The sequence below is a fragment of the Haliotis asinina genome, chromosome 1, assembly GCF_037392515.1.
Source record: "Haliotis asinina isolate JCU_RB_2024 chromosome 1, JCU_Hal_asi_v2, whole genome shotgun sequence".
Lineage (NCBI taxonomy): Eukaryota > Metazoa > Mollusca > Gastropoda > Lepetellida > Haliotidae > Haliotis > Haliotis asinina.
This window is the reverse complement of record NC_090280.1, coordinates 79,581,723-79,608,204: the sequence shown is the minus strand read 5'-3', so window position 1 is coordinate 79,608,204 and position 26,482 is coordinate 79,581,723. Positions and strand designations below refer to the sequence as shown.

General features: G+C 39.4%; 1 protein-coding gene across 1 annotated transcript; it reads right to left on the bottom strand.

The window, feature by feature from the left end:
* Window positions 1-304: 304 nt before the first annotated feature.
* Window positions 305-25,868, bottom strand: LOC137272937 (BRCA1-associated protein-like). Its single transcript, XM_067805401.1, has 16 exons — window positions 25,753-25,868; window positions 24,474-24,603; window positions 22,403-22,600; window positions 20,773-21,067; window positions 20,048-20,158; window positions 19,581-19,665; window positions 19,160-19,273; window positions 18,599-18,664; window positions 17,794-17,876; window positions 16,210-16,285; window positions 15,124-15,191; window positions 14,380-14,560; window positions 13,581-13,670; window positions 13,098-13,211; window positions 8,337-8,483; window positions 305-7,754 (listed from the first exon to the last, which is right to left on the bottom strand). Exons 2-16 carry the CDS (start codon window positions 24,550-24,552, stop codon window positions 7,575-7,577), a joined length of 1,887 nt encoding a protein of 628 aa, XP_067661502.1. The 5' UTR covers window positions 24,553-24,603; window positions 25,753-25,868; the 3' UTR covers window positions 305-7,574.
* Between the last annotated feature and the right edge of the window lie 614 nt (window positions 25,869-26,482).

Below are 26,482 nucleotides of genomic sequence, written 5' to 3'. Positions count from 1 at the left end.
GTCACTCATTCACACTCCCAGTCACCAACAATTACATGTGACACAGTGAAATGATATTTTGAAATCCTGTCACTCATTCACACTCCCAGTCACCAACAATTACATGTGACACAGTGAAATGATATTTTGAAATCCTGTCACTCATTCACACTCCCAGTCACCAACAATTACATGTGACACAGTGAAATGATATTTTGAAATCCTGTCACTCATTCACACTCCCAGTCACCAACAATTACATGTGACACAGTGAAATGATATTTTGACATACTGTCTTCAGAACAAGTAAAAAGCAACACAGAAGTAATGTTTTCTCATAATTTATTGAGAAATGTACACAACAAACAACAAAATTGATCCACAAGATACATCTGGCTATGTGTATATACATTCATATATAAAATATCTCACTGAGAAACAAATATACACTGAAAATGTGCAACAGTGAGCATAACTTACTATTGGTGGACTCTATGTCTGACTCAGGTGGACATACAGAAAAAGCAGGGTTTAGGTCTGCTCTCCACAAACATCCACCCAAGACTAACACAGGAGACACTTAAAACAATTTGTCAGTTGTTAATGTCACAATCTACATGACAGTCTGAACCTGATAATCAAGTGACTGATTTTATCGACATTGTTGACTAATAACCAACCAAATCACAGTGTCGAATCATCCAGTGCAGTAAATCGCAACAAGCATGGGTTGCAGGGTACCTGTTTCAATTTAGAATCCAAGAAATTAACTGTATCTGCACATACAACTCAAAAAAGAGTTAAGCACCATCCGATTCTACCATATTACGAAAAGTTTACATGGATCACATTTGTGAAGTCCATATTCACAGTATGACAAACCAAATTTCATTATCAGTTCCAAATCCAGCAGATCCTGGTACAGTTAAGGAAGGTAATAACCTAATGTGGTAGTGAGTAATGGTGTTGTTTTATTGTATATCACACACAAAAAAATAGGCACCATGAATATTTCAGAGGATAAATTTTAAAAGTGAAAACAACACAATTTAATAAAATAAAACATTCCTAAACACAATCATGGCCCATCACTTTTTTTACTTCAGTATATCTTAATTTTGTTCTGTATACCCACTGTCAAGTTTTGTTTAAGGCATCTTTGAAATCTAATTCTTAAGCTGACATTTACAAACAAGTGAATGTGTATTTCTTTTGGTACAGGTCAACATCACATAATAATCATCATAAAAGACTAACAATAACCACAAAAACACTGAGAATGTTGAAGATATATTTCAACATGTAATACTGATTGCACGATGCAGTACAGATTATGCTACAGGTTACAATAAATGGCATGATCTTGGATAACTATTTTATTGTGCTACTAACTCGTGTTGTGCCTCTCTGTGACCTATAGGGATTGTTTAATTTCCAGTCTGGGAAATATTAACATTTGAAACCTCTAGATTAGATACTGGCTAATAACATACAGTAGTTCTGCTCATGCCATTGTTGTCTCCAGGCCCTGAATTGTTTCAGTTTACTTATAAGATAAGGCATATAATAACCTCTTTCACTCCTATATTCTTTCAATATACTTTCTTTTCTGGGTTACATTCATATTTGAAACCTCTGACTGAGAGCTCCCTTTGTACAGTATTGGTACTCATTCTTCCTGTCTCATTCTAACATTATTTTAGTATACTTCTTGTCTGGGCCATATTCATATTTGACACCCTTTGATGATACTTCCAATTGTGCAGTACTAGTACTACTTCTTGCTGTCTCATTCTAGGTCCTTCATTGTTTCAGTGCACTTTCTGTCTGAACAGTATTAACATTTGACAACTCTGGTTCATGGCTCCAGCTTTCTAAATGAAATCTCCTATTGTACTTGCCAGTACTCATTCTTCCTGTCTCATACATATTGTCTTTGGTATATTATCATTTGATACCTCTGGCCTAGCCAAATACTCTGCTTCATCTTACATCAGATAATGAAGACAATAGAGTCAAGCTAACAGCCAAGAGATAAACACATTGGATAACAGGTAGATAACACAGCGATAACAGTACATCATAAACCAAAAACAAAACTACATCTACATTCCTGTGTACAAAATCAGATTTCAATTTTTTTTAACTATGTTCAAACATATTACAAACTATCCTGTTGTAAAAACAATACCCAAACAGTACATGCTTACAAAAAAAAAGCTTGTTTACTAAAATAAAAAAAAGAATATCTTGATAAAAGTAAAATAAGCCTAGTTTCAAAGTAAACCACACTATGTTTTTTGTGACTGTAGAAAATAAGAGCAAATAAACGTTTGAAATACAGATTCCAGTCCTCACTGAAGACAAAGTGTTACCCTGCTCCCAGCATTGCTTCAGCTAAATGATGACAGGGCACACCTACTGCAATGAAGTGGGGGAATCACATCCAATAATTCATGGATTTGATGTGTTGAATCAAACTTGAACCACTGGGCTACTGCACTGGCCCATAAGTATTAGGACAAAAACAAATTCTGACCTTCCACCTCTAACATGTACTAACATGATTGAACACTACATCACAGGACAATGTCATCATTTATCTTTCTTTGGAATGTTGATTGTTTACAAATTTATTGGAAGTATTACAAACAATTGTGCAGAAAAGATTGGAAACACAAAGAAAATATACATCATTTGAGGATTATTGGTAAAGCAACGTGGTGACGGCAGACCTCCTTCTTCTCTGTTCAAAATATGGCAATCTACACAGATAAACCAGCACTGGTCATGTTGCTTACACAATGATTTCTAGATTTCCTGTCTTAAAACTGTTTTTGAATTTTAAAAAAACTGATAATTTCACACACTGTGGTAGATTTCTGGTGGGTTTGTATGATTGTGTATTGGATTTGGCCTCACAATAATAATTTACTAGAGTACAGAGTAAAGACACGGAAACAAAATTGTTGCATATTTGGTGAGCAAGGCATTCACACCATGCTCCCCCAAACAAAAAACATTGTTTGTACATCCCTGTTTTTCATCTGTGTATCTGTAACATAATATTGTTTATTTGTTTGTTGCCTATTCCAGCAATGTCAGCAGCCTGTAATTATGGAGTCTCGATCAGACCGACCAGGGGTTGATATAATGAGCAACAATCCACACAATCAGTGAATTAGTCATGTGACCATCCAATCTGTGAAGATCTGGGTTAGCACTGGTCTGCAGTAAAACATGATTGTCGTAAGTGGCAACAAACAGCTTTAGATAGTCAGACTGGCTGACTTGCTTCACATATCATCGTATCTCAGTCGCGTAGATTGATGATCATGCTGTTGATCCCTGGGTTGTTTGGTGCAGACTCAAGTATTTACAGAACACCACCATATAGCTGGAATAACACTATGTGGCAATAAAGACTGACCAAACAAAACCTATCAACCACCTAATCTTTTCTAACAGCAAGCACAGGTACCTGGGGACTAATTTTAAACCCGACTCACAACTGAGAAAAATAGAAAAACACATGATGAAAAACTAATAACAAAAAACAACAGTAAAATATGTCCTGCTATAACATGCACCCTGTGGTGAGTGAGTGAGTGAGGGAACGAGGGAGTTTAGTTTTACACTGCTCTAAGCAATATTCCAGCTATATGGTGGCAGTCTGTAAATAATCGAGTCTGGACCAGACAATCCAGTGATCAACAACATGAGCATCAATCTGCGCAATTGGGAACCGATGACATGTGTCAACCAAGTCAGTGAAAAAAAGCCTCTGAAATTTAGGTACTTGAAAGTTCATTTTTACCAATGTTTATATACTAAACTTCACACATAACTCATGTATGACTATAACTACAACAGTATGTTATATGCAGGGGTTGCGGGGTGTACACTCTTGACAAGAGGAGGGTGATCATTCCATTTCATGAGAGTTTCAAAGAGTCACTTAATAAACTTAAAGGAATAAGTACACCTTAGTCTTGTCTCACAGTCCCTGAACAAAATGGCATGCATGGAATTTGTCGTTGTTTAATGCTGCGCTCAGCAATATTCAAGCTATATGGATCAGTCTGTAAATAATCGAGTGATCAACAACATGAGCATCGATCTGCGCAATTGGGAACCGATGGCACATATCAACCAAGTCAGCGACCCTGACCACCCGATCCCGTTAGTCGCCTCTTACGACGATGTATCCTGTGGTACATTTGAGATCCTTAACTAACATACTGACACATATTTGAGTAGTGATGAAAATTGTGATACTAATTTGTACTGTGATTTGCATGAAATGACAAGATTGACACTGTTCGAACAAATTTAATTATTTGCCTCGCTTACGCAAACTTGTAAGCATTGTGTTTTGTTGAGTTCAGTTTCTGCTTGAATAATTACCAGTCCAGGTTATAGCAGAATATAGCGAATACCATCTTTTGAAAACAAATCATACATTCTAACACACTGTATACTGATACATCTGTGAATCTTGAAGTCCGTGTGTGCTATAAGTGAACAGTATTAGAGTCATAACAGTTCCACAATCCATCCCACAAGTAACAACAGACCGCAGATGACAATATTTGAAGCGTTTGTATACATTACATTCCTCCATCAATGTGGCTGGTTGGTTCCACCTATATGGCAGCAGTCTGTAAATGATGAAGTCTGGACCATAAGTGCGTTTCACAAAGCCTAAGAACTCGTAACTTTTCTCCTAGCATTTGCACCTCCTAGTCCTATCTTACAGTATACTAGGTACAAATGCTACAAGAAAAGTCACGAGATCTAAGGCTTTGTGAAACAGGCCCCAGGCAATCAAGTGATCAACAGCATGAGCGTCACTGTACACAATTGCGATACAATGATGTGTTAGCGATACTGAACACCTGATCTTATAAGCTGACAAGCATGTTTTGCTGAAGACCAATTCTAAACCATATCATCATCAGGTACCCATTACTGTGAATACAACCTGTTAATGTGTTGCATGAACATATCTAGTTTTAGTCAGCCAGTACGATGAGGCATCACAAAGGTCAAATGAACTAGAACTTGTGAAGGGTTAGAAATGGTCGTCAGCAACACATGCTTGTCATAAGACGGCACTTACAGGATCTGGTGTTCAAGCTCTCTGACTTGATTGACAGATGTCATTGTATACTAATCAATTAGATTGCAATTTGCAAGAAACATCAGGGGATACCAAAAATGGGCTTCACCCACTGTACCTATATGGGGAATCGAAACTGGTTTTTCACTGTGACTATAGGATACTTTAATCACTAGGCTACTTGACAGCCACTCTAGAGTTCAGGGTTAAATGGGTTCCCAGATGTAAAAACATAACAGTGAGAGGGTGAATGATTCCTGTTTATCACTGTTTCAGCAATCTTGCAGCAATTCATTGCATGTGTGATGTGATGAAACCAGAGTATTCTTAACACAGATTACAAGGTGGATTCAATGTTCCAAGGCTGAATGCCCAAGCCATGGCTTCATCAGTTGGTGATAAATAGTAACCACACCTCAGAGCAGCCAATGTATTTCTGGGTGAAGGCAAAACAAAGATACACAAACCCATCAAATATAAACAAAACATGATTTCCTTCTCTGGTCCAATATCTGCATGACCATGAATATAGATCAATTCCATAAAACATATCACAGAAACAACACGCTACCATGTCTAAATCCTCTTAACATCAACATTACGTAAGGGACATCACCTAAACAACAGAACCACTTGTTACTTTCTCCCCACTGAGTTAAAGTCAAGGGTTTTCCATAAAGAACAGATCCACATGTGGTCTAGTTCATGCTCCCCCAATGAAGTGGATAATGACCATGGATAAAGTCTGATCAACAGCCATTACTTCCAAAAGGTTTTATCTGTGATTTTAATGCCCATATATTAACCCTTAGGACTTAATACAAAAAAACAAAAAACAAATTATTTTCTGGTTCCAATCTGGGCATTTTTGCTGATATTGTATGTAGAACTGGGCATGTATATGCTCAGTCAATCCAAGTTCATGATAGAAACATGATCTGATGTAACAATGACTGACATTCTGACTAGAACCTCTCACCCTGTGAATCCATGATACTTCTCTCTTCTTTCCTATGATCAGTCTCTTTGAGATATCAGTGTTTATCTCATTCTGTTGCTCTGACATTTTGGCTGGAATACAGTTGTCTTGCCAGCCACAGCGAATTGTTCTGAAATATTAGTGACAAGCCTTTGCTGTCACTATGCATCACATCACATAAACACTGAAAGTTGATTCATTACACTTCAAGAATGATGTCTTTACCATGTTTCAGTCTATCATTTATCACATGCATTTATGGAAGTACAGAAAGAAGCCGATCTATTTGCTCATTTAAGATGCTCTGATGTTGTTCCTGCAAAGTTTCACTCATAACACTGACGTGCCATTTGAGCTAGGTGGTGAGTTTGAGGTTGGTTGTGCACAATCAAATCAGATGAGGGTGAAAGGGTAATGGTAGATTACCCCTGTTTGCATTACAACAGATTCACATGTAAGCCTAGCATGTGTACACATGTAATGAAGAGAGAAGTGTTCAGCTGGAAAATCCTCAACTGAGGGCCTTTATTACAGGACACAACAGCACCATGCTTCCTCCATGCTTCAATATTTGGCGAGTTGAATAATGAATATCACAGACTTTGAAACTGCTCTTAGCAGCAGATATCTGCAAGACACATACAATGTTGATAACATATTCTTGGACACACATCTGTCCCACAGCAGATTCTGTAGACACACATCCATGCTACAGGATTCTGTAGACACACATCTGTCCCACAGCAGATTCTGTAGACACACATCTGTCCCACAGCAGATTCTGTAGACACACATCTGTCCCACAGCAGATTCTGTAGACACACATCTGTCTACAGCAGATTCTGTAGACACACATCTGTCCCACAGCAGATTCTGTAGACACACATCTGTCCCACAGCAGATTCTGTAGACACACATCTGTCCCACAGCAGATTCTGTAGACACACATCTGTCCCACAGCAGATTCTGTAGACACACATCTGTCTACAGCAGATTCTGTAGACACACATCTGTCCCACAGCAGATTCTGAAGACACACATCTGTCTACAGAAGATTCTGTAGACACACATCTGTCCCACAGCAGATTCTGTAGACACACATCTGTCTACAGAAGATTCTGCAGACACACATCTGTCCCATAGCAGATTCTGTAGACACACATCTGTCCTACAGCAGGTTCTAAAGACACACATCTGTCACACAACAAATTTGGAAAAGATCTATCTGTCCTCCAGAAGATTCTGAAGACACACATCTGTGCTAGAAGCTGTTGATGAAGACACACATCTGCCCAAAAACACATTGTAAACACACATCTGGAAGCAGATTCTGAAGACACACGTGTGCTACAAAAGATTTTGGTTGAGATGCACCTTTTCTTTAATGCACAATATTCCCAAGACACAAGTGCCACCACTAGTGCACCAGCAGTAGGACATGACACACATCTAGAAGCAGCATCAGCGTCTTCTGTTTGGTGGTGATCTCTTCTGTTACCTCTGCTTCTTCCGTGATCTCTTCCCTGTGGGCGAGGCCTGCGCTGCTGCAGCCCCCACTATGACCTGCCCCTCCTGGATCTCCTCCTGGGAGACCTCAGTGTTGTTGGACAGCTTCTGTTGGGCCTCAAGGTAAAACATGATATCTCTCAGCTGATCCTGAAGGTCCCGCACCTCCTGCAAAAAGAACACACAATGGTCATTTTGGGAAAGTCATTTTACACCTAGTCTGAAAATACTGGTTGTCTTACACATCAGTCTGTGAGTGAAAAGTGGTTTACATCCAATTTATCTGTGAGTGAATAATGTGTTTTAACTTTCACTAGTCTTTCAGCATATGCCATTTTATACCCCAGTGTGTGAAAGTATGCTCTTTTACATCCCAGTCAAATAGAGTATTCTTTTTAAACCCTAAGTCTGTGGGTGAGTGCATATTTGTTAAATCCTTAGTCTGTGAGCATACTCTAGTCAGAGAGAGTGTACTTGTTAAACCCTATGCTGTGAGTGCATGCTATTTAACACCCTTGTCTTTGATTTTTTCCTTGTAAAATCCTTAGTATATGTGTGGACACTGGTTAAACACCCAGCCTATGAGCATATGCTTTTAAAACCCAGTGAGTGTATGTTCGTTACGCTCACTGGGCTTCTCTGTTGTGTATGTTCATTATACCCTCGTAACTATGGACCAATTTCAGACAGTCCACCCACTAAGCATGACATAAGGTGTTTACTGAGGGTCAGACGGCAATTGTGTCATACCTTGTCCTTGATCGCCATACTCTCCTTGAGTTTGTTCTCCAGGGCAGTGACCTTGTTCTGCCACAGCTGCTGGTTCTCCCGCAGACACGTGTTCATTTGCTGTTCCTCCTGCAGCTGGGACAATGACTTGGACAGTCGTTCATGGTACTGCCAATAGATTAACAAATTTCATCCATCCTTTCAGATGAGTTCATTCTGACCTTGCTGAATTGTCAGCCAAGGAATATGAACAAAATTTATTCAATTTTTAAATGAATTATGGCAAAAATGGCAATAACTGCAATACCAGTTGAGGGTAATACTGTAAATAACAAATTTTGTGCGTCAAAATATTTTTGCGACTTGCCTAATTCTCAAAACATAGTTTTATTTGACAGTTTCAAACCTAACTTGTATCTGAAAGTTTTAACTGAAGTAAATCCTATCACATACATATTAAAATTTGCTGCTAATCTTGAACTCAGTTCAGTGGAGTACATCTGTGTGCCTGCAATCAGTGATGTTTTCCTAAAAACAACACACGCTGCAAAGGCCAGATAAGCTTAAAACCGTTCAAAGACAATGTCATCACAAGAGCTGTTGATCTCCGAGTAAGTGTCAAACTTATCCATGCCCACTGCATGGTCTCGGCCTTTCAAACAGTCTCTAAGGACAAAGAATGTGTGTTGTGTGGTTGGCGCCTGTCTGGACTATCAGACATACTGAGTGACTTTTGTTCAAGCATCCATTGTTTGACATGTGACATGTGAGTATGAGTAATGCTAGTAATTATTCTTTCTTCATGTTGTTGTCATTGGTTAGTTTATGTATTGTCTACATCTGTTATTAATTATAAGAACTGGTGAGTAATAAAGCGATGATAGAGCAAGTTGTTTGTTGATTATTTGTTATGTTCTACCAGCAAATTGTGTCAGGATATTTTTGCGAGCTCAAGTCATTTGCAAAAACATCATGCTTGCAAAAATGTCATCATTTACAGTATTCTTACTGACTGAATGTGTATACCACAGTAGGGGTGGGTTTTGTAGAAAATGTTCATACTGCGATGTATATTGCAAGCTTATCATGCTTATCTCCTATATCTATGCGAAGACACTTGAAATCCCTTAAAATTCCCTTCTTTTGAAGCGTACAATACACTCACCCACAGGAAGCTTCCCTGTTTCCTGCTACATTGGTCACATGGCCAGCCCTATTTGTCACTCTCTCCGTAATTTCATAAGCCCAACACGAGAATTACTGGTAGTTCAGTGTGCCTGATAAGGGCGTTTAGAATGCTTGATGTCATGAGTCAAGACAAGTAAAAAATATCTATTTTATTCAGAAATTTACATGTTTTTCCTTATTCTGACTCATGTTTATTATGTTTACAGAATCCAAAGGAAATGGCGGTCGGTCAGGCCACACTGGATTCTGCTGATCGCCAGTACGTCCAGTATTTCTCCCCTTTCAGACACGAGAATGCAAGCCGCATTCTGCGCAGGATGTTGTCCTTTGAAGACCAATCAGATTCCAGATGTGATGTCACCGGTGTTGCAGCCAAATGATCATCGTGAAATCTTGAGATTCCCTCTCTAGTGTTCGGGCTTGTCTCAAAGGTACTTGAGTGAGCACATGAATAAATGACTGACTAGAAGTGCGCAAAACCTTCCGCCTCGTAATACTGACACAGGTATGTTATTTTGCAGTATGACACTTCAGTTACTACTGTGATTGCATCACCAGTGAGGTCAAATGGCGGCATTACACGCACATTGCTAAATTCAGTCATTTTCCAGATTTGTCACTGAACAAAGTTGCTATTTACCCTTTTTCGGCTTCCTTGTGAGTTTGAAATCCTCGTCACCAATGTTATTTTGCAATATGACAATTCAGTTACTACTGCCAGCTTGAAACTTACCACACAACAGTTTTCATTGTTCTGCCACATGCTCCATCTATTACATCCGGGCATTCTTACAAAACATCTACTTGGATACATTCTGCATCTCACAATACACGACACGACAAGGTAGACTGTCTTCACGGTCGTTGTGTTGGTGTTCTTCACCTGAAGATTATACCATCATATTTAAGAGATAAACGCCGTCAGTTCCAAATGCATTCCCGTGCTTCAAGTACTCAATAACACCCAGAAATTGGCCAACATATGATGTTTATCGACATTGTAAACAAAAGAAGTAAACCAAGGGGTTTTACTGTCTGCACTCGTTTACATCGAGTATGAATACAGCCGTGAAGTGTCATCAGCTGGCCATTTCAGCTGGTTCCCATGGTAGCATCTGAAGATGCTCATTTGTGATGTCATTCTGACTTTACGTCATGGTATGATTTGAATGACAATGATGACGACTCGTATCTCAAGCCATAGTGTCCAGATGAAGCATGCAGCAAACTCTTCCTGCTGAAATGCTGAGGGGGAGTTGAGCGCAGTCGCAGAGTTGGTTGTAGAGTAAATCTCCGAGGATGTGCTGATGCTGATACTTTGTCACAGTACGGAAAGTAAGATGTCCTGTATCATAGATATCAGCATAATCGGTGGGCAGGTCAAGATGTCGAGTGATCATAGATCATCTTGTAAGTGAGGGCACTGGACTCCTTCGATGGTGAAGTGAGGTCTAGCCCAGTTGTAATCCAAGATGTAATCGCTGCGTCTGAGAAGATGACTTCTTTTCCCTCTGATGTAAGAAGCCGATTGTGCGATAAGACATCTCTATTATTCTGCGAATGCATTCACAAGTGGTTGGAGAGGGTTCGTTGAACATCATCCCTGCGCCACACATTGTAGTGATGTTCAATCCCTGGCATGGTCTTCATTCCGTGAATGCTTCCACGCAGGCCTGCATGTGGAGACCAGATCCGATGAAGATGACAAACAGTGACGACATCTGTGACAATCAGGGGATGCAGTCAGTGAATCCCTGGAGTGGTCTTCATTCCGTGAATGCTTCCAAGCAGGTCTGCATGAGGAGACCACATCCAATGAAGATGCCAAACGATGGCGACATCTGTGACGATTGGGGGATGCAGTCGGTGAGTCCTTTCAGCTTTCAGATCCTCATGAACGGGAGTGTTAACATGTATCTTCTCCATCTGAGAGAACTGTTGAGGCTGTCGAATCGTTATGCAGGGTGACTGTAGTAGTTGTTGATGACTGACGATGTCCAAATGCTGCAGTGGTTGTAGATTCACAGAAGCATCTGACATGTTGAGTGTAAACATTGTCAATGTCTGCGTTGAAAGTAGACTCAAGGTTGCATCGTAAAAGCAGTAGATGAAAGTCTGATACTGCATGTTGCATTGATTCCCTGAAGCTATGTACCTCAGGCAGTAGGCGTTGAGATTCATTGTAGATGTCTTGTTCGTTGGGAAGGTTGCTATCAATGCTGGAGGATGTAGATGACTTTAGCTTCTTTAGTTGAGATGACACCGGTTCTGACGACGACCTCTTCTGGAACTGGGACCTGTCTCCATGCTATCCTGACAGCGCCACCAGGGTACCTCTGGCAATTGACTACAAACCTGAATATCATCAGTAGTTAGCTCATGGCTATCAGACACAATAAGAATTATATTGCCAGATATGACTTGAGAGAGCCTACATACATTTTTTTTTGCATATATTTGAATAGTAAACAAATGCAAACAAAATTCCTTCACAGTTCACAGTGAACAATGGAACGACAAACAGCCGTGCAAGTAGGACATAATACCACGGAACAGTCGCAGACAGCTGTAACCTACACCAGGAGCACAATTTCATCAGTGAAAACGTATGCTCACCTAATGAATACATGTTCAACAACAAAAAAATCTGGGTATTTACCAACAAATTCACATCGTAATGATGATTACTACAGACAAAGCCGTATAAAGCAAAATTTTGTGTAATGGACCAAACAATAAAAGGATATCAAACACTGAATAGGGACTCAAGGACTCCAACTGTCTCGTGGGCTGGTCATGTGACCAGTGGCGGGAAACGAGGAGGCTTCATGTGGGTGAGTGTACTGTACGTCTGCTTCAAAAGTAGGGAACTTCAAGGGATGTCAATCTCAGTAAACCATTATATTGCGCGGCCCTACCCATCAGTAGATTTTGATGTGAGCTGAAAGGATAGCTTCAGAGTGAGTGAGTGAGTGAGTGAGTGAGTGAGTGAGTGAGTGAGTGAGTGAGTGAGTGAGTGAGTGAGTGAGTGAGAGAGAGTGAATATGCTGCATCAGCAATTTTGCAGCTATTCGTCACTGGTGGTGGCCAGGACATTTGTGTTTGTAATGCAAACTGAAACATGTTCTTCAACTTGAAATGCAGGCTTTGCAAACATCAAAAGTCAAAACCTCCAACAAATGATAAGACGTAATAATACAATAACACAAATCGGTGTTACAAAATTATGGTAAATTAAAAATTAAAGCACAGTGAGGTTTGATGCTTTTGTGTTTGATACCAGGGACCTCAATTATTTCTCCACAAAGAACAGAAGAGCTCTTTATGAAAAGAACACTTTCACCTTCTAGCTTAATTATGACCACAGACAAAGCTAAATGTCTGACAAGCATTCTAGAAATTGGTGATGGACAGCAACTTCTCGTTTATTGCATAGAGCGACATTTCAGTGTCGATTCTTGCACTGTTTTCAAGCTAAAGTGTGTTAAGAAAGCTTAAATGTGTTTAGCTTTATAATTATGTAAGGGTCTACATATTGTCCATACAGTCGCACATTTCATTATTGACAATAAAGCCAACTGTCCCTTAACTCACATGAGAACACTTCTTGTCAAGACTCTGTTTTTCCTTGTTGACATCTGTTAGTTGTCTAGCCAGCATTTCACGCTCAAAGTTCACCTTCTTCCATCTGTCCTTGGCTTCCAGGACCTGGAACATACAACAACCAGTGGGTGTTCGGCTTCTTCACCTTCACACAATCCGTGAGAATTTTGATAGAAACAAACTATTTCCAAAAATACTCATGATGGACCAGAGTGAGTGAGTGAGTTTTGTTTTTTAGCTGCACTCAGCAATATTCCGGCAGTGTGTAAATAATCAAGTCTGGACCAGACATCAAGTGATTAACAGCATCAGCATCAGTCTACACTATGGGGATGCAATGACATGCATGGGTTTCTGAAGATTTATTCCACACCAGATCTCCACGGGTGCTATGACCCAGAAGTATGACAGTGTTGGTAAGTGTTAGTGTAAGAAAATTAAGCAGTCTCTTGAAAATACATGCTGAACACTCACCCTCTCCTCAGCTTCTTTGATTGTCTCCTCCATCTTCTCCTCAAAGTATTGTCTCTGCGATTCCAGTTGGGTTGTCAAAAGGTATGTGTACTGAAATCATGAATACAACATAAGTACCAGACCAGCATTGTGTCTAGCTAGTGTGGCATGTTCGATGAAAGAAAAGTGAAGGATCTTTCCTATGAGTGGTAGAGAACTGCAGTCAGATGAAATTACTACTGTCAAATGTGGACAGATGTTCCATCCATAATTCACCTTGACTATGCAGAGTGCAACAGCATCAAGATCACCTAAATATTGGGTTGACTATCATGGGCATAAAGAGTTTCCTGGATTTCACCTTCTTTAATTCGGATCCAACGTTACCCAACAACAAAAGAAAATAAAATCAAGAAAATTCTTTATGTTCATCAAGTACAATCTTCGAAAATGCCAACCAAGCATCTAAGTATTATGGGTTTTCTTTTCGCTTAATCTTGCCCACACAATTACTACAGCTATATGATTACAGTCTGTAAATACTTGGGTCAAGGTCAGAAATCAGGTGATTTGCTTGATAATGGTGTTAGCATATACACTAACACGACTTATATATTGTTATAAAAAGGTTGTATATCCATAGAACTATTACTTGTTCATCACAGCAACTTCTCAATGCCACTCAAAGAACTAATCCAGTGACTGACAGCCTACGCAACAATTCGTTTGTAGTCAGAATGGTTTGTAAGATGAAAGAAACCAGAGTTCTGGTCAGCTTTAACTGTGCCTTATGTGAACTGACATTCCATTCAAAATTTACCTCCAGTGTAAGGGAATCGAGTTTCTCGTCCTGGACTACGTTTCCACCTTCATCAACTTCCACCAGTTTCCCATCAGACTTGTTCTGTACGAGACGGTGGACATAGTTGTCGCCAGCGTAGTCCCACACACGGTTATTACCAAGCTGCATGGCATAGGTGTGGTTAGTGTCCTGGAAATGTCTGTAGGAAAACAGCTATGTGTCAAAATAGAACTTCTGCTGGATCTTTGGAAAACATAACAGAAACTATCAAAAATCATTCCAACATATAAAACTGTCTCTCAATCATCAAAGTGTTTGTAGTGATACAATATTCCTAAGCCTGTGATTAACTATTGAGTTACGACAGGTCATGAAGTTAAAAACACTTTTAGGATCGGGACCCTGGACCTCTTTATGATTAATGTGCATAGACATGCACCTCTAAATATATGGATAATTCCTCATGAAATTTTTATTATTCCTGTTTTCAAATGTATGTTGTTTTGCATTCAGCAATGCTCTCCCATGTGACAGCAGCCTATAAATAATAAAGTGTGGACCAGACAATCCAGTAACTGACAATGTATACATCGATCAACACCTTCAGTACATGATGACGCTCTATCGACCCAGTCACCAACTCTGATCACCTGATCCATCAATCACCTCTTGCTACAAGCATGGTGTGCTTGGTAACAAACCCTGAATCTCCACAGGCCTTTCCAAACATAAAAGAGACTGACTGACTGCGAGGATTGTTACCTGTAGGCATGAAGTCCGACGTATCTCCCACATCCAACATGGCCACAGATGAGACAGATCCACAGGCTCTGTGGGAAAACAAGAGTGAGTGAACAATTGGGTTGGGTTTTAACACACTTTCAGCAATATTCAATTATCAATATCATGACACCAGAAACTGTACTCATCTAGTGAAATAAACCAAGTTTGGAGGCATGAGTAAATACTTCAAGTACTAGGCTACCTCACCGTTCACCATCCAAGGAAAATTAAGTTAGGAAAGATGTTGGATCCACCACTAGTCAGTGTGTCCATTCTTTTAGTAAGGAGAATATTTTAAGAGGCTTTTCGCAGATTTAAACCATACACACAACACGCAGACTTAATATTTTACCATAACAGGGGAAGTAACTCTGGTGGGTGTTTTAACTTGACTCATGACAAAACAATACTGCAGTTTAACGATATTGCGGTGAAGGAAACAGACAAGCCATTTACAAATGCAACTTAATCACAGGTACATTCACTGTACAGAATGACAGACTGAATAAATCACAAATATCTTTGTTCATAAGGGAACTAGCTTAGTGAATAAAGCTTTTGTTCGTCATGCCTGAAGACCTGGGTTCTATTCCCCACAAAGGTACAATGGTGAAGCCCATTTCTGGGGTCTCCTACCGTGACATTGTTGGAATATTGTTAAAAGAAGCATAAAACTAAACACTAATTCTGACACTCCCAGTACGTAAACAGATACCTATCAGCTTTGTTAATTTCACATCATTTCTTTCATGTTCCCATCACAGGAGACCTTATTTGTTAGCCTTCAATGCAAAGTTAAAATTTTAATTCAAAAGACCCTGGTAAACATCTACATGGAACTTTTAACCGCAAGGTGTTTATTTGGGTGTATACCAATTCAAGTATTTGTTTCCTGACCACAGACACAGTAGCCATGTTTTCTGGAATCCTTAGAATACCCTTTAAGTTGCTAAACAACATCCATACTGTAATACAATTAATACATAATATCATGACACATTCAACTGCATTAACACAGGGATCACCCAAGTATATTCCTGCCAACTGTTCAAGTCAGTGCCTCACCTCGTTTGAACCACACTTCATGCAATGGTTGTCTGCCACCTCCTCTGGGGTCTGACTGTACCGACACACTGGGCAGCTGTAATAAAATTAACACAATTAACACACTGAACAGTTGTAACACAACTAGCAAGGACTGGGATAGCCAACTTTGGTCATGGGCCATTTTCAAGACTATTAGCCATTTTCTGAATTTAGAATATGCCACTGCCCTTGTTTCAACAGCAAACTTCAACACTTTATTGGGCCATTTTTCATTTTAATGGTGCATGGCACCTGCTTTTCCCAATCCCTGTAACTAATGTTTCCCCCGAGGCATTTTTAACAGGGTGCAGCGCCCTGCCCTGTGATGTTTGGTTCCCCCCTTTCATTTTGCACCCTGCACTTTCTCTTTCTAAGTCATCCTATCCTTCTAGTAAAGTTGTTGTCCACAATGAATGTGAGAATCTTTCAGTGTGTTCTTCAAAAGGTTTCTGTACAAAGAATACAATAACTGATATCAAACCATGGATGATACAACCACAGCTGACACATAGGACAGCTGAAATACAATAACACAACAGATGTGCTGAGCAGTTGCAACACAATAACACCTAACTGTAACAGCATGCATGGCAGCTGTAACAAAAAACAGAACTGACTGAAACAACATACTTGGTAACTCCTACACAAGAACACGACTGACTGTACCAACATATTAGTATGATGTAACGCAATAATGTGATTGATTGTACCAACATATTAGGCTAATGAAACACAATAACACAACTGACTGTACCAACATACTAGGCAGGTGTAACAAAATAACACAAATGACTTTGCTAACATACTAGGCAGGTGTAACACAATAACACAACTGACTTTACTAACATACTTGGCAGGTGTAACGCAATAACACAACTGACTTTACTAACATACTAGGCAGTTGTAACACAATAACACAACTGACTTTACTAACATACTAGGCAGGTGTAACGCAAAAACACAACTGACTTTACTAACATACTAGGCAGGTGTAACGCAATAACACAACTGACTTTACTGACATACTAGGCAGATGTAACACAATCACACAACTGACTTTACTAAAACATTAGGCTGATGTAACACAACTAACTGTACCAACATATAAGGCGGATGTAACACAATAACACAACTGACTGTACCAACATATCAGGCGGATGTAACACAATAACACAATTGACTGTACCAACATATCAGGTGGATGTAACACAACAACACAATTGACTGTACCAACATATTAGGTGGATGTAACACAATAACACAACTGACTGTACCAACATATTGGGCTGATGCAACACAATACATGACTGACTGTACCAACTTATTAGGCGGATGTAGCATAATAACACAAGTGGCTGCACTGACAACCTAGGTGGCTGATTGGCTCATCATTCTGTCAGTCTGGGACGTAACACTATACTCAGATATAAGCCAATTCAAACTTCCATAGATATGTCCACAGACTGTAACCAGATAACCTGAAAAGATTTATCGTATCTGACTAAAACTGATTAACAAAGACAGAGTTGTAATGTAGGTTGTTATCATGGTATGACAGCCTACCTTGTGTCTCCCCACTTGGCCAGACATGAGGTGTGGAAGGAGTGGTTACACAGGACAGTCAGCACCCCGTCCACAGATTCATCCTGAGACAAAGGATCAAAGATATAATACACACTACAATCATGTAATGGCATTTACTGGCAAAAAAGGATAACTTGGAACACTGACCCGACCAATGACCCGCATTAAAATGCATGAGTGCTGCCCATTGCTGCTTGCCACTGTGAGCAAAGTAGCCCCTGGTTGTTCGCAAACACCTACATGCAGATTCAATTTCATTTCCATGCACTGCACGTGCACTAGCCTCCATCTCCTCTACCTTTCAAAAACCAAATGGGTTTGCTCACTGCTGTGCACTGCCTACTTTTCGTAAACATGTTTTCTGTGCAATTCAATCTTATCCTTGTTTGCCAGTAGTGACGTCTAAAATCAAGTGAAATGTAACCATGTAGCACGATCTTCAAAACACCAAAATATTGCTTAGTATGAAAAAGATTGTTCATGTGTATTTCATAATCAATGATCTTGACCTTTTTGTCAACACTTATTTACTATTATTTGCTGCTATTATTGTTCTGATCAACCTAGAAATATAGCAAGAAACCCAGCGTAGCAAATCTGCACACTGAACTGTAGTGCCCTTCACAAGTGGGGCCACCTGTGCCCACATTACACATGATGTAAGTTTCAAATCTGGGAACAAAAAGTGGCAGCAAACTACTGGCCATATTCACAAATGTTCAGCAAACAAAAGTCTCCTACAAACAACAACTGCAAAGTGATCTGTGCTCGCCAGGTGACTCACCATTCTCTCCAGACAGACGGGACAGGTGGGCAGTTCCAGCAAACCTGGCACAGGAAGTGTGGCACCCTGAAACATCAAGCTACTCTCTGTACAACTCTCTATATATTTGAACACATCGTCCTGTCTAGACGTGAGTCACTTCTTTGAGTGTCATTTAGAAGTTGGTGTGATGAAAAAAGGGAATAGTATTATGGCCCGTCAACTTCTTTATTACAATATACCCCGGTATGTAACTTTTTGGGATAAATGCTAACACTGTGATCAAGCAAGAACTTGACACTGATAGTAACTGCAGATTCAATGTACAAGATATTATGAAGTTAATATTTCAGTCACCACCATTTTCTATTATGTCCATCTCAGCCATTTTATCCATGAATTTCAAAGGAAAACATCGTTTTTGAATGAATTTTGGTGTAGAAGAATATAATGACACAGAATACAATTGAGCATATTTTTACCAAAATTACAAAAATAGAAGAATGTTGCAATACGCATGAGTTGAAGAGCATATTGCAGTATATGGATAAACCAAGAACACTGTACAGCTCTACAGGTTACCTCAGATTCCTTCATAATCTCCACCTTGGCTACATAAACAAGATGGCAGATGTCGGGCTCAATGGAGTTGAACGGACGGTTGTTGAAGTGGGTGTAAAACTCATCAGCTGATTTCTGTCAACACAGCATGACAAATATGAATAAAGACTATAATTTATCCCACAGTTAGTAATATTGCATGTGAAACAATCCAGTCTGGATCAGGAAAGGCAACGGTGAACAACATTTGCAATAATACATGCACCTGGCTGACTTTATTATATATTTGAATGCCATTTAGAGCTCACGCTGAATGTAAGATAGGGAGTGAATGATTCAGAACACCTGCTGAATGTAAGTTACGGAGAGACTGATTTAGAACACCTGCTGAATGTAAGATAGGGAGAGACTGATTTAGAACACCTGATGAATGTTTCCTCACCTGATCAGTAAACTTGAGCAAGACCATGTACTGGTTTGGGATGGAACACCGAATGATCCTCATGTATTCTATCGTTGATGATGAGCTGAAAATATACATCCTCGTGTACATTTGTAATAATGCATGACTAGCTTCTGCTTAACAAGAACCTCTGCTAGAAAGGTCATATCAGGCTAATTGTTTCCACAGAAAAAACACTGAAATCATAAACCTATAAGTATAATTATGTCAGCAATAAAAGGCACCACTTAGACTAGCTAGAAGTCGTTATGTGAGTTAACATACTATTTTTGAAATAGCAACTACCAGCATGAAATGAATAAATGGTTCCCAATTCATGTTAGTTTTCATAAAAAGTTGACAAACAGTGATTCGCATCACATAATATTTCAGTATAATTCAGGTACATGTTGAGCATTATTCCATGATTTCCAGAACTTGTTCCTGGTGTGTTTGGCATCACTAACCTCATGGGAGCAGCAAACATGAGCAGGTCATGGATGGTGTGCGTTGCCGGGACTCCCAGTATGCATATCATCTCACTCCTAGCAACACCCTCATCAAGGGAGGTACGCTCACTGAAATATCAAAATAGCTGAACAATCTCCAGAGAAAACCGGCATTAATATCTCATTCAGAGATGTATGTATAGAGATATACATGCTCTGCTCATTCAAAGGCCCTTGATTGATTGACAACTTGCCACTTCATATCTCCATCATTACCCAGTGAGTGAGTGAGTGAGTGAGTGAGTGAGTGAAATTCGTTTTTTGCTGCTTATAACAATTTTCTGGCAATATCATGGTGTGGAACAGCAGAAATTGGCTTCACACACTGTACCCATGTGGGGAATCAAACCCAGGTCCTTGGTGTGGCAAATGAACAGTTTAACCATCTGGCTCCCCCACCGCCTCCATCATCCAATGATGATGACAATGTTGATGGGCCATGTCACAAAGAAACATTTAACATCACAAGTATGCAAGGGGAAGGGAAGTGGTGAAGATTAAATGAATGGATCTCTGAAAATTGGTGACAACAGAAGGAGTTTGCAAAAAGTCATGTCCAAGTTAAATTTCAGACAGAGCCTAAACACAAAAATTAAATTGTGTAAAACAAAATATTAGAGAAAGGAAGCCTTACAAAAGCAGGAGAAATTTGACAACAGCACCCTGATAACACAGAGACTTACCTGTCCTTGTATATATGCAGGATGCCCTTAGTGACCTCCACACATGGGTTGCCGCTAAAGAAGTGAATGGCAGAGGGCATGTGTGAGGTCGGACTGTGACTCTTGGGTCTGGCACTTCCTGCCCTCTCAAACACTGCCTTGGTATCACATGAGGGTACAGGTTTATATGGAATCTCGGTGCTGTCATTCAGACATTTGGAAGGTCCAGGACTTGGTTCTGTGTCGGGAGTCTTCTCCTTTTCTTTAGCAGATTTTTGTTTGATGACCTCCATGTCTGCCGCAGCTAACAGTATGTCTGAATTAAAGTAATGGTACATGTGGAAGAGTTTCATCATTATCATTAATATCAATATTAGTGAGTGAATGAAAGTGATCCTTCCTTTGATCAGAGATTGGTTGATTTCTGTTTTTAAATATTTAAATGTAGAAATTTCAAATGAATGTCCGGTCTTCAGCACCACAACCATAACACTGTTACAAGTTCTTATTTTCAGTTTCCCCACATTCTAATTATAAAGCATCAAACAAGGACTAAACGACTCCTTTATTTTCTGACATTGCTTTGCTATACAATCAGGATATCTATACAGTGAAACCTATGTAAACCAGCACCCCATGGGACCAAAACAAAATGGATGTTTCGACAGGGAATGGACTAGACAGTGATGATCCTTTTTCCAATATGGCTGCCATTTAAACTCGTCAATCTCTTTATCTCTAAAACTGATGCCTATTTATTTACTCTCTGACACATAACTCACTCGAGAACAGTTCATGCATTCTGTCAATGTTTATAAAGCATACCCACAGTAATCCTACAAGCATTTGAATCACGGTCACTACGTATCTAGCATCCAAAGAAGAGAGCATTGCATTATGGGTCCTTGATTGGATTGGTCATTTGCTTCACCCTGCAATCACTACTTCCTGCCAAGAGGATTATTTAGTGTATTGGATTACGGGTCCCTGATTGGAGTTCTCAGACCCATGCTGGTTTAGACAGTGTTAATTACAGTTAAATGGTTTGTTCAGAGTGGAAAGTTGTTGAAGACAATGCTTTGGTAATAATATGTGAATAATGATAATAATTTCATTCCAAATTGGCAGAACCAAAATTTTATGCTGGTTTTGACAGTGTGATAGATTAGACAGGTGTTGGTGTTGGTAGGTTTCCCTGTATAGCCTTTTTTCATAGATTTTGGGATGCTCACCCAAAACTGTTCATGTTTTCTTACTAAAAAAAAAAGCAACTATAAAACCTGTCATTTGCCTATCAAATACAATTTCCTTTTACAAACAATCAATCATCAAAGTGTATGCAACGTATGTGTGGCACAACCCTCATTATAGCATGAGAAATTGTTATAATCATGGCAGCGCAAAAAAGTGTGATGCACCAAAACAAAAAACATGCATCATTCAAAAATATAAACAAAACTCAAATATATGTTGAAAAAGTAATTTGATTGACAAGTGCATATAGATTCACAGAAAATAAAGTTGACAATAACATAAACCATAAATGTCTGAAAATGACAATAGACAAGATAGATAAGCATGACATATATAAGGCTTGAACATGTGTTGCTTAATAAGAAAGGCAACATAGATACTGTGTTCAACAGTTCACCTTTGAATTCCAAACTCTCGAGTGTTATATCATCCAGGACCCTGAGACCACGATGTTCTGCCACCTGGGCCTGGATTGGTTCTGTTGTTTTGAACTTGGGGGATTCTTCCTGGGAAGATGTTACAGTAGCTGGGGACAGGACTGAGGCATAGCTCAGCTTGGTCTCTGCTATGTCCTGTCTCTCCTTGTAGCCTGGGGCTGCAACAGTGAGTGAGAGTGAGTCAGTCAGTGTGTGGGTGAGTGAGAGAGTGAGTCAGTCAGTGTGTGGGTGAGTGAGAGAGTGAGTCAGTGTGTGGGTGAGTGAGAGTGTGCGTGTGCGTGAGTTTAGTTTTATGCCGCACTCAGCAATATTCCAGCAATATGGTGGCGAGTCTGGACCAGGCAATCCAGTGATCAACAGCTTGATTCTTCTTAAAAACACAGTTTACTCTACGAGGAAAATCAACCCATAGTTTCTGGTAGCTAGCTGGTTATTCTCTGACCCTTAAAGACTGATTACTGAAACAAAGAATCAGGGGTGACTAAGGAACTATTGTGATATCTGTAGACTAATGCATGTTACTATTGTGATGTTGACACTAATGACAGACTACAGCAAGCTACTATTGTGACAACTATTGCAATAGTTCAGTCAAAATTCAAATTTTAGATGAACTGCCATTTTCTGAAACTTCATTTAAAAATTAAACTACTCAAACCATAATGATAAAATGTGTTCAGTAGTTTATTTGTTTAACTTTCAGGTCAGTACCAGAGATGCCAACCCTGAATCAAATGAAAGCGGAGTTATGTCTTGGCCAAAGCAATTCTGGAGCCCTGAAGGTGCGAGTTGGGGGTGAGCGTGAGAGGGGGATTGGGACCCTTTTGACCTGTCATCAGACCCGTGAAGGTCCCGGGGTAGAATAGGCCATCAGCAACCCATGCTTGCCATAAAAGGCGACTCAGCTTGTCGTAAGAGGTGACTAACGGGATCAGGTGGTCAGGCTCGCTGACTTGGTTGACACATGGCATCGGTTCCCAATTGCGCAGATCGATGCTCATGTTGTTGATCACTGGATTGTCTGGTCCAGACTTGATTATTTACAGACCCCTGCCACCATATAGCTGGAATATTGCTGAGTGCAGTGAAAAACTAAACTCACTCACTCAACTCACTCACCTGTCATCAAATAACTCGGTAACTCAAGTTGAAAAGTAAAACATAATTGGCATATGGCAATATTTCTCATTATGATGAAGTGTGATAAAGGCAGGTAATGATTTTTTAATCATGGTTTCCAAATTCCAACTGTCAACTTCTTCGTTAGAAACAAAAATCTGTCCACATGTGCAGATTTAAGAGTAGCACACTGTTGCAATGATGTCTCTGGAAAAGACTCTCTCAGAAGGCATGAGGCAAGGCTGAATCTGACAATGTGTAACATGGTTTCAAAACACTCAACATGTTCCTAAACCAATCATTTTGGCCAACATTGGATGGTTGCAAATCTTCCACACGTCCAAGAACGGCTGTCAAAATGGCTCTTGTTTGTTTTGACAACCAAAGTAGAGTAGAGTTGTCATTTAGCACAGAGAGTGTTGTTTGTCGTTGGTTGAGTCTAGCGCATTATGACTGCCTCCTATGCACATGATCAGGCACATTTCAACAATACTTCAATATCATCTTACACTTCCAACATGCAACTCGCATCTTGTACACTATATCTGTTTTTACCCGAAGTGTTCCCTTACAGCTGCCATATTATATACTACTTCAAATTTTGCAAAATCCCCACTATCTGTTGCCATTATGGTAAGAGGGGTAACTAGACACCCAATTACATCAACGCACAATGCTGTACCTCACTGCAAATAGAGATTAATCTAAATCGAAGGTTGGACAGAACATGGTTTCAAGTTACCTTTATTTAAAAAACAAATTAAAGCAATAGTATAGAGTGTTGATGTATTGGATCATCAATTCATACACTTAGCAATGAAGTACTATCGGAGGCTCACCTGAGTCACAATCATGATCAATCAATAGTTTGATGCATTGTTACACCCCTACAAACAATGATACATAACTCACCACAGTAGTGTTGAAAGGCCTTGGGAAATTCACAGTCGTCTGAGATCTCCAGACGAAACACAACCATGTAGATTAGCATTGGAATGGAGAGAGAGACACTAGGCCACTTGTCCTTAACAGCATGCTACGGCTGAAACCAAGGAAGAGAACCTAAAAATACCATTCTATACAAAGGGAGAACTCATCAATCATTTACAAATTACACTACCTATTTATCGTGCCTAAACATTCTACAGAGTCTTAATTTACTAACTAAGATTCATTGTTGTCTTTTGCTTAAGGGCACATGTCCACTCAACATTTCTGTAAATGATCAGTGGTGGTAAATGATCAGCCTTGTTGTTAAAGCCTTCACTAATTAGGCCGAAGGTGTCCCTTACCATGATATTGCTGGAATATCAAGAAGATATAATGGAGGATAGGTGGTGTCATATTATTTAGTGAATAACACTTTGACTATTCCTGAGAGATCCTAAGTGAAAGAAAAGAACTTCTTAGCCAAAGACGACATATTTTCATCAGTCACTGACATGTATGCTCTTTCTGCTATGCATATTTCATATTCATAGAAAGATTCCTGACTTGACATGAGAATGATTGACTGACTGAATATATGATCCTGATTTTGCTGGATGTATATGATGTATATGGATATACTTAGACTAAAACTATCAATTCAACTATGTATTCATCATCTAGTTTTCCCATTCTGCTTGTTCACTTAACCAAAAGTACATCTATTAGAGTCTGGAGTCATCGTCTCTAAGACAGTTAACAAGTTGTTAAATACAGCAACCAACTGCAGACTTGCATTGTCATGAGTGTGTGTGTGTGTGTGTGTGAGAGAGAGAGAGAGGGGGGGGGGGGGAGAGAAGTAGGGAGAGAGAGAGAAGCAGTTAGAGAAAGAGAGAGACCACACTTCATAGCACCTCGAACAATGGCTACAGCAATCGGACAAGTTCACTGGCAATAACGCCAACGCAGTAGTTCTTTTGCCTCATTCATCACCCCTATTCACCGGCAATTATTTCCCACGAAACATGCCTCACATCGACTTTGATCATGTTAGTTGTACATTAGTAGATTTAGGTACTATGATTCAGCTGTTTCCTTCGGACGTAGGAGAAGATAGCTGATCACAAACGCCACTATTAAAATATTGTTTCACGTTTCCTCACTCAAATCATAGTCTCGTCACATTATCTTCCTTCCGCATATTTACTGTAAATATAAAGTCCTGTGCCCATCATGACATTATAACACCCGATAATGTACTCACCCACTCCTAAATAACCTCACTTGATAATGATTTACAAATCAAAACATAATTATTCTTCTACGTCTCACGGAACCGGAAGCTGTTCTGAGCGAATTAGGTGAATATAAATGTAGGAACTACAGTCACGAAATAGGAACGGCTTAATTTATACGACCTCAAGAATAGACTACATGGTTACAAATAATTTTTACCAGTAGTAAAAACATATAGTATTAAAAAAATCCAAAATGAACTTTTTTTCAACTGCCAGTGACAAATATTGCGTTTATACAAAGACTATACAGTTTCTTTGAATGACATTTGGTACTTAGTGTTTTAAGAACTTGCTTGACCAACCCAGTTCATGAAAATTCTGTCGCTGCTTTTTCATGAAATAAACATGTTTAAACCACAACGACGAGAAGCTTCACTGAAACGTGAATTATATAACTTCATTCTGTTAAAGAATGAAAATATGATTCACTTGAATAATGGAGTTTGTCTTCATTTTGTGTCCATACAATCGTAGAAACATCGTCTAAAATAACCATGGGAACAATAGGCACCAGTCTTCATTAGCCTGGCATCTGTGCATAGATTCATTCATATTTTATGAGTTTTGCACCTGAATCTTAATTCTTTTTAAACTGCACTATTTTAAACTTCTTACAATGAAAACACAACAAGTATTACAAATATATAATAATATGATAATCAGATTCTGATTAGAGCGTCCAGTGAGCAACTGGTC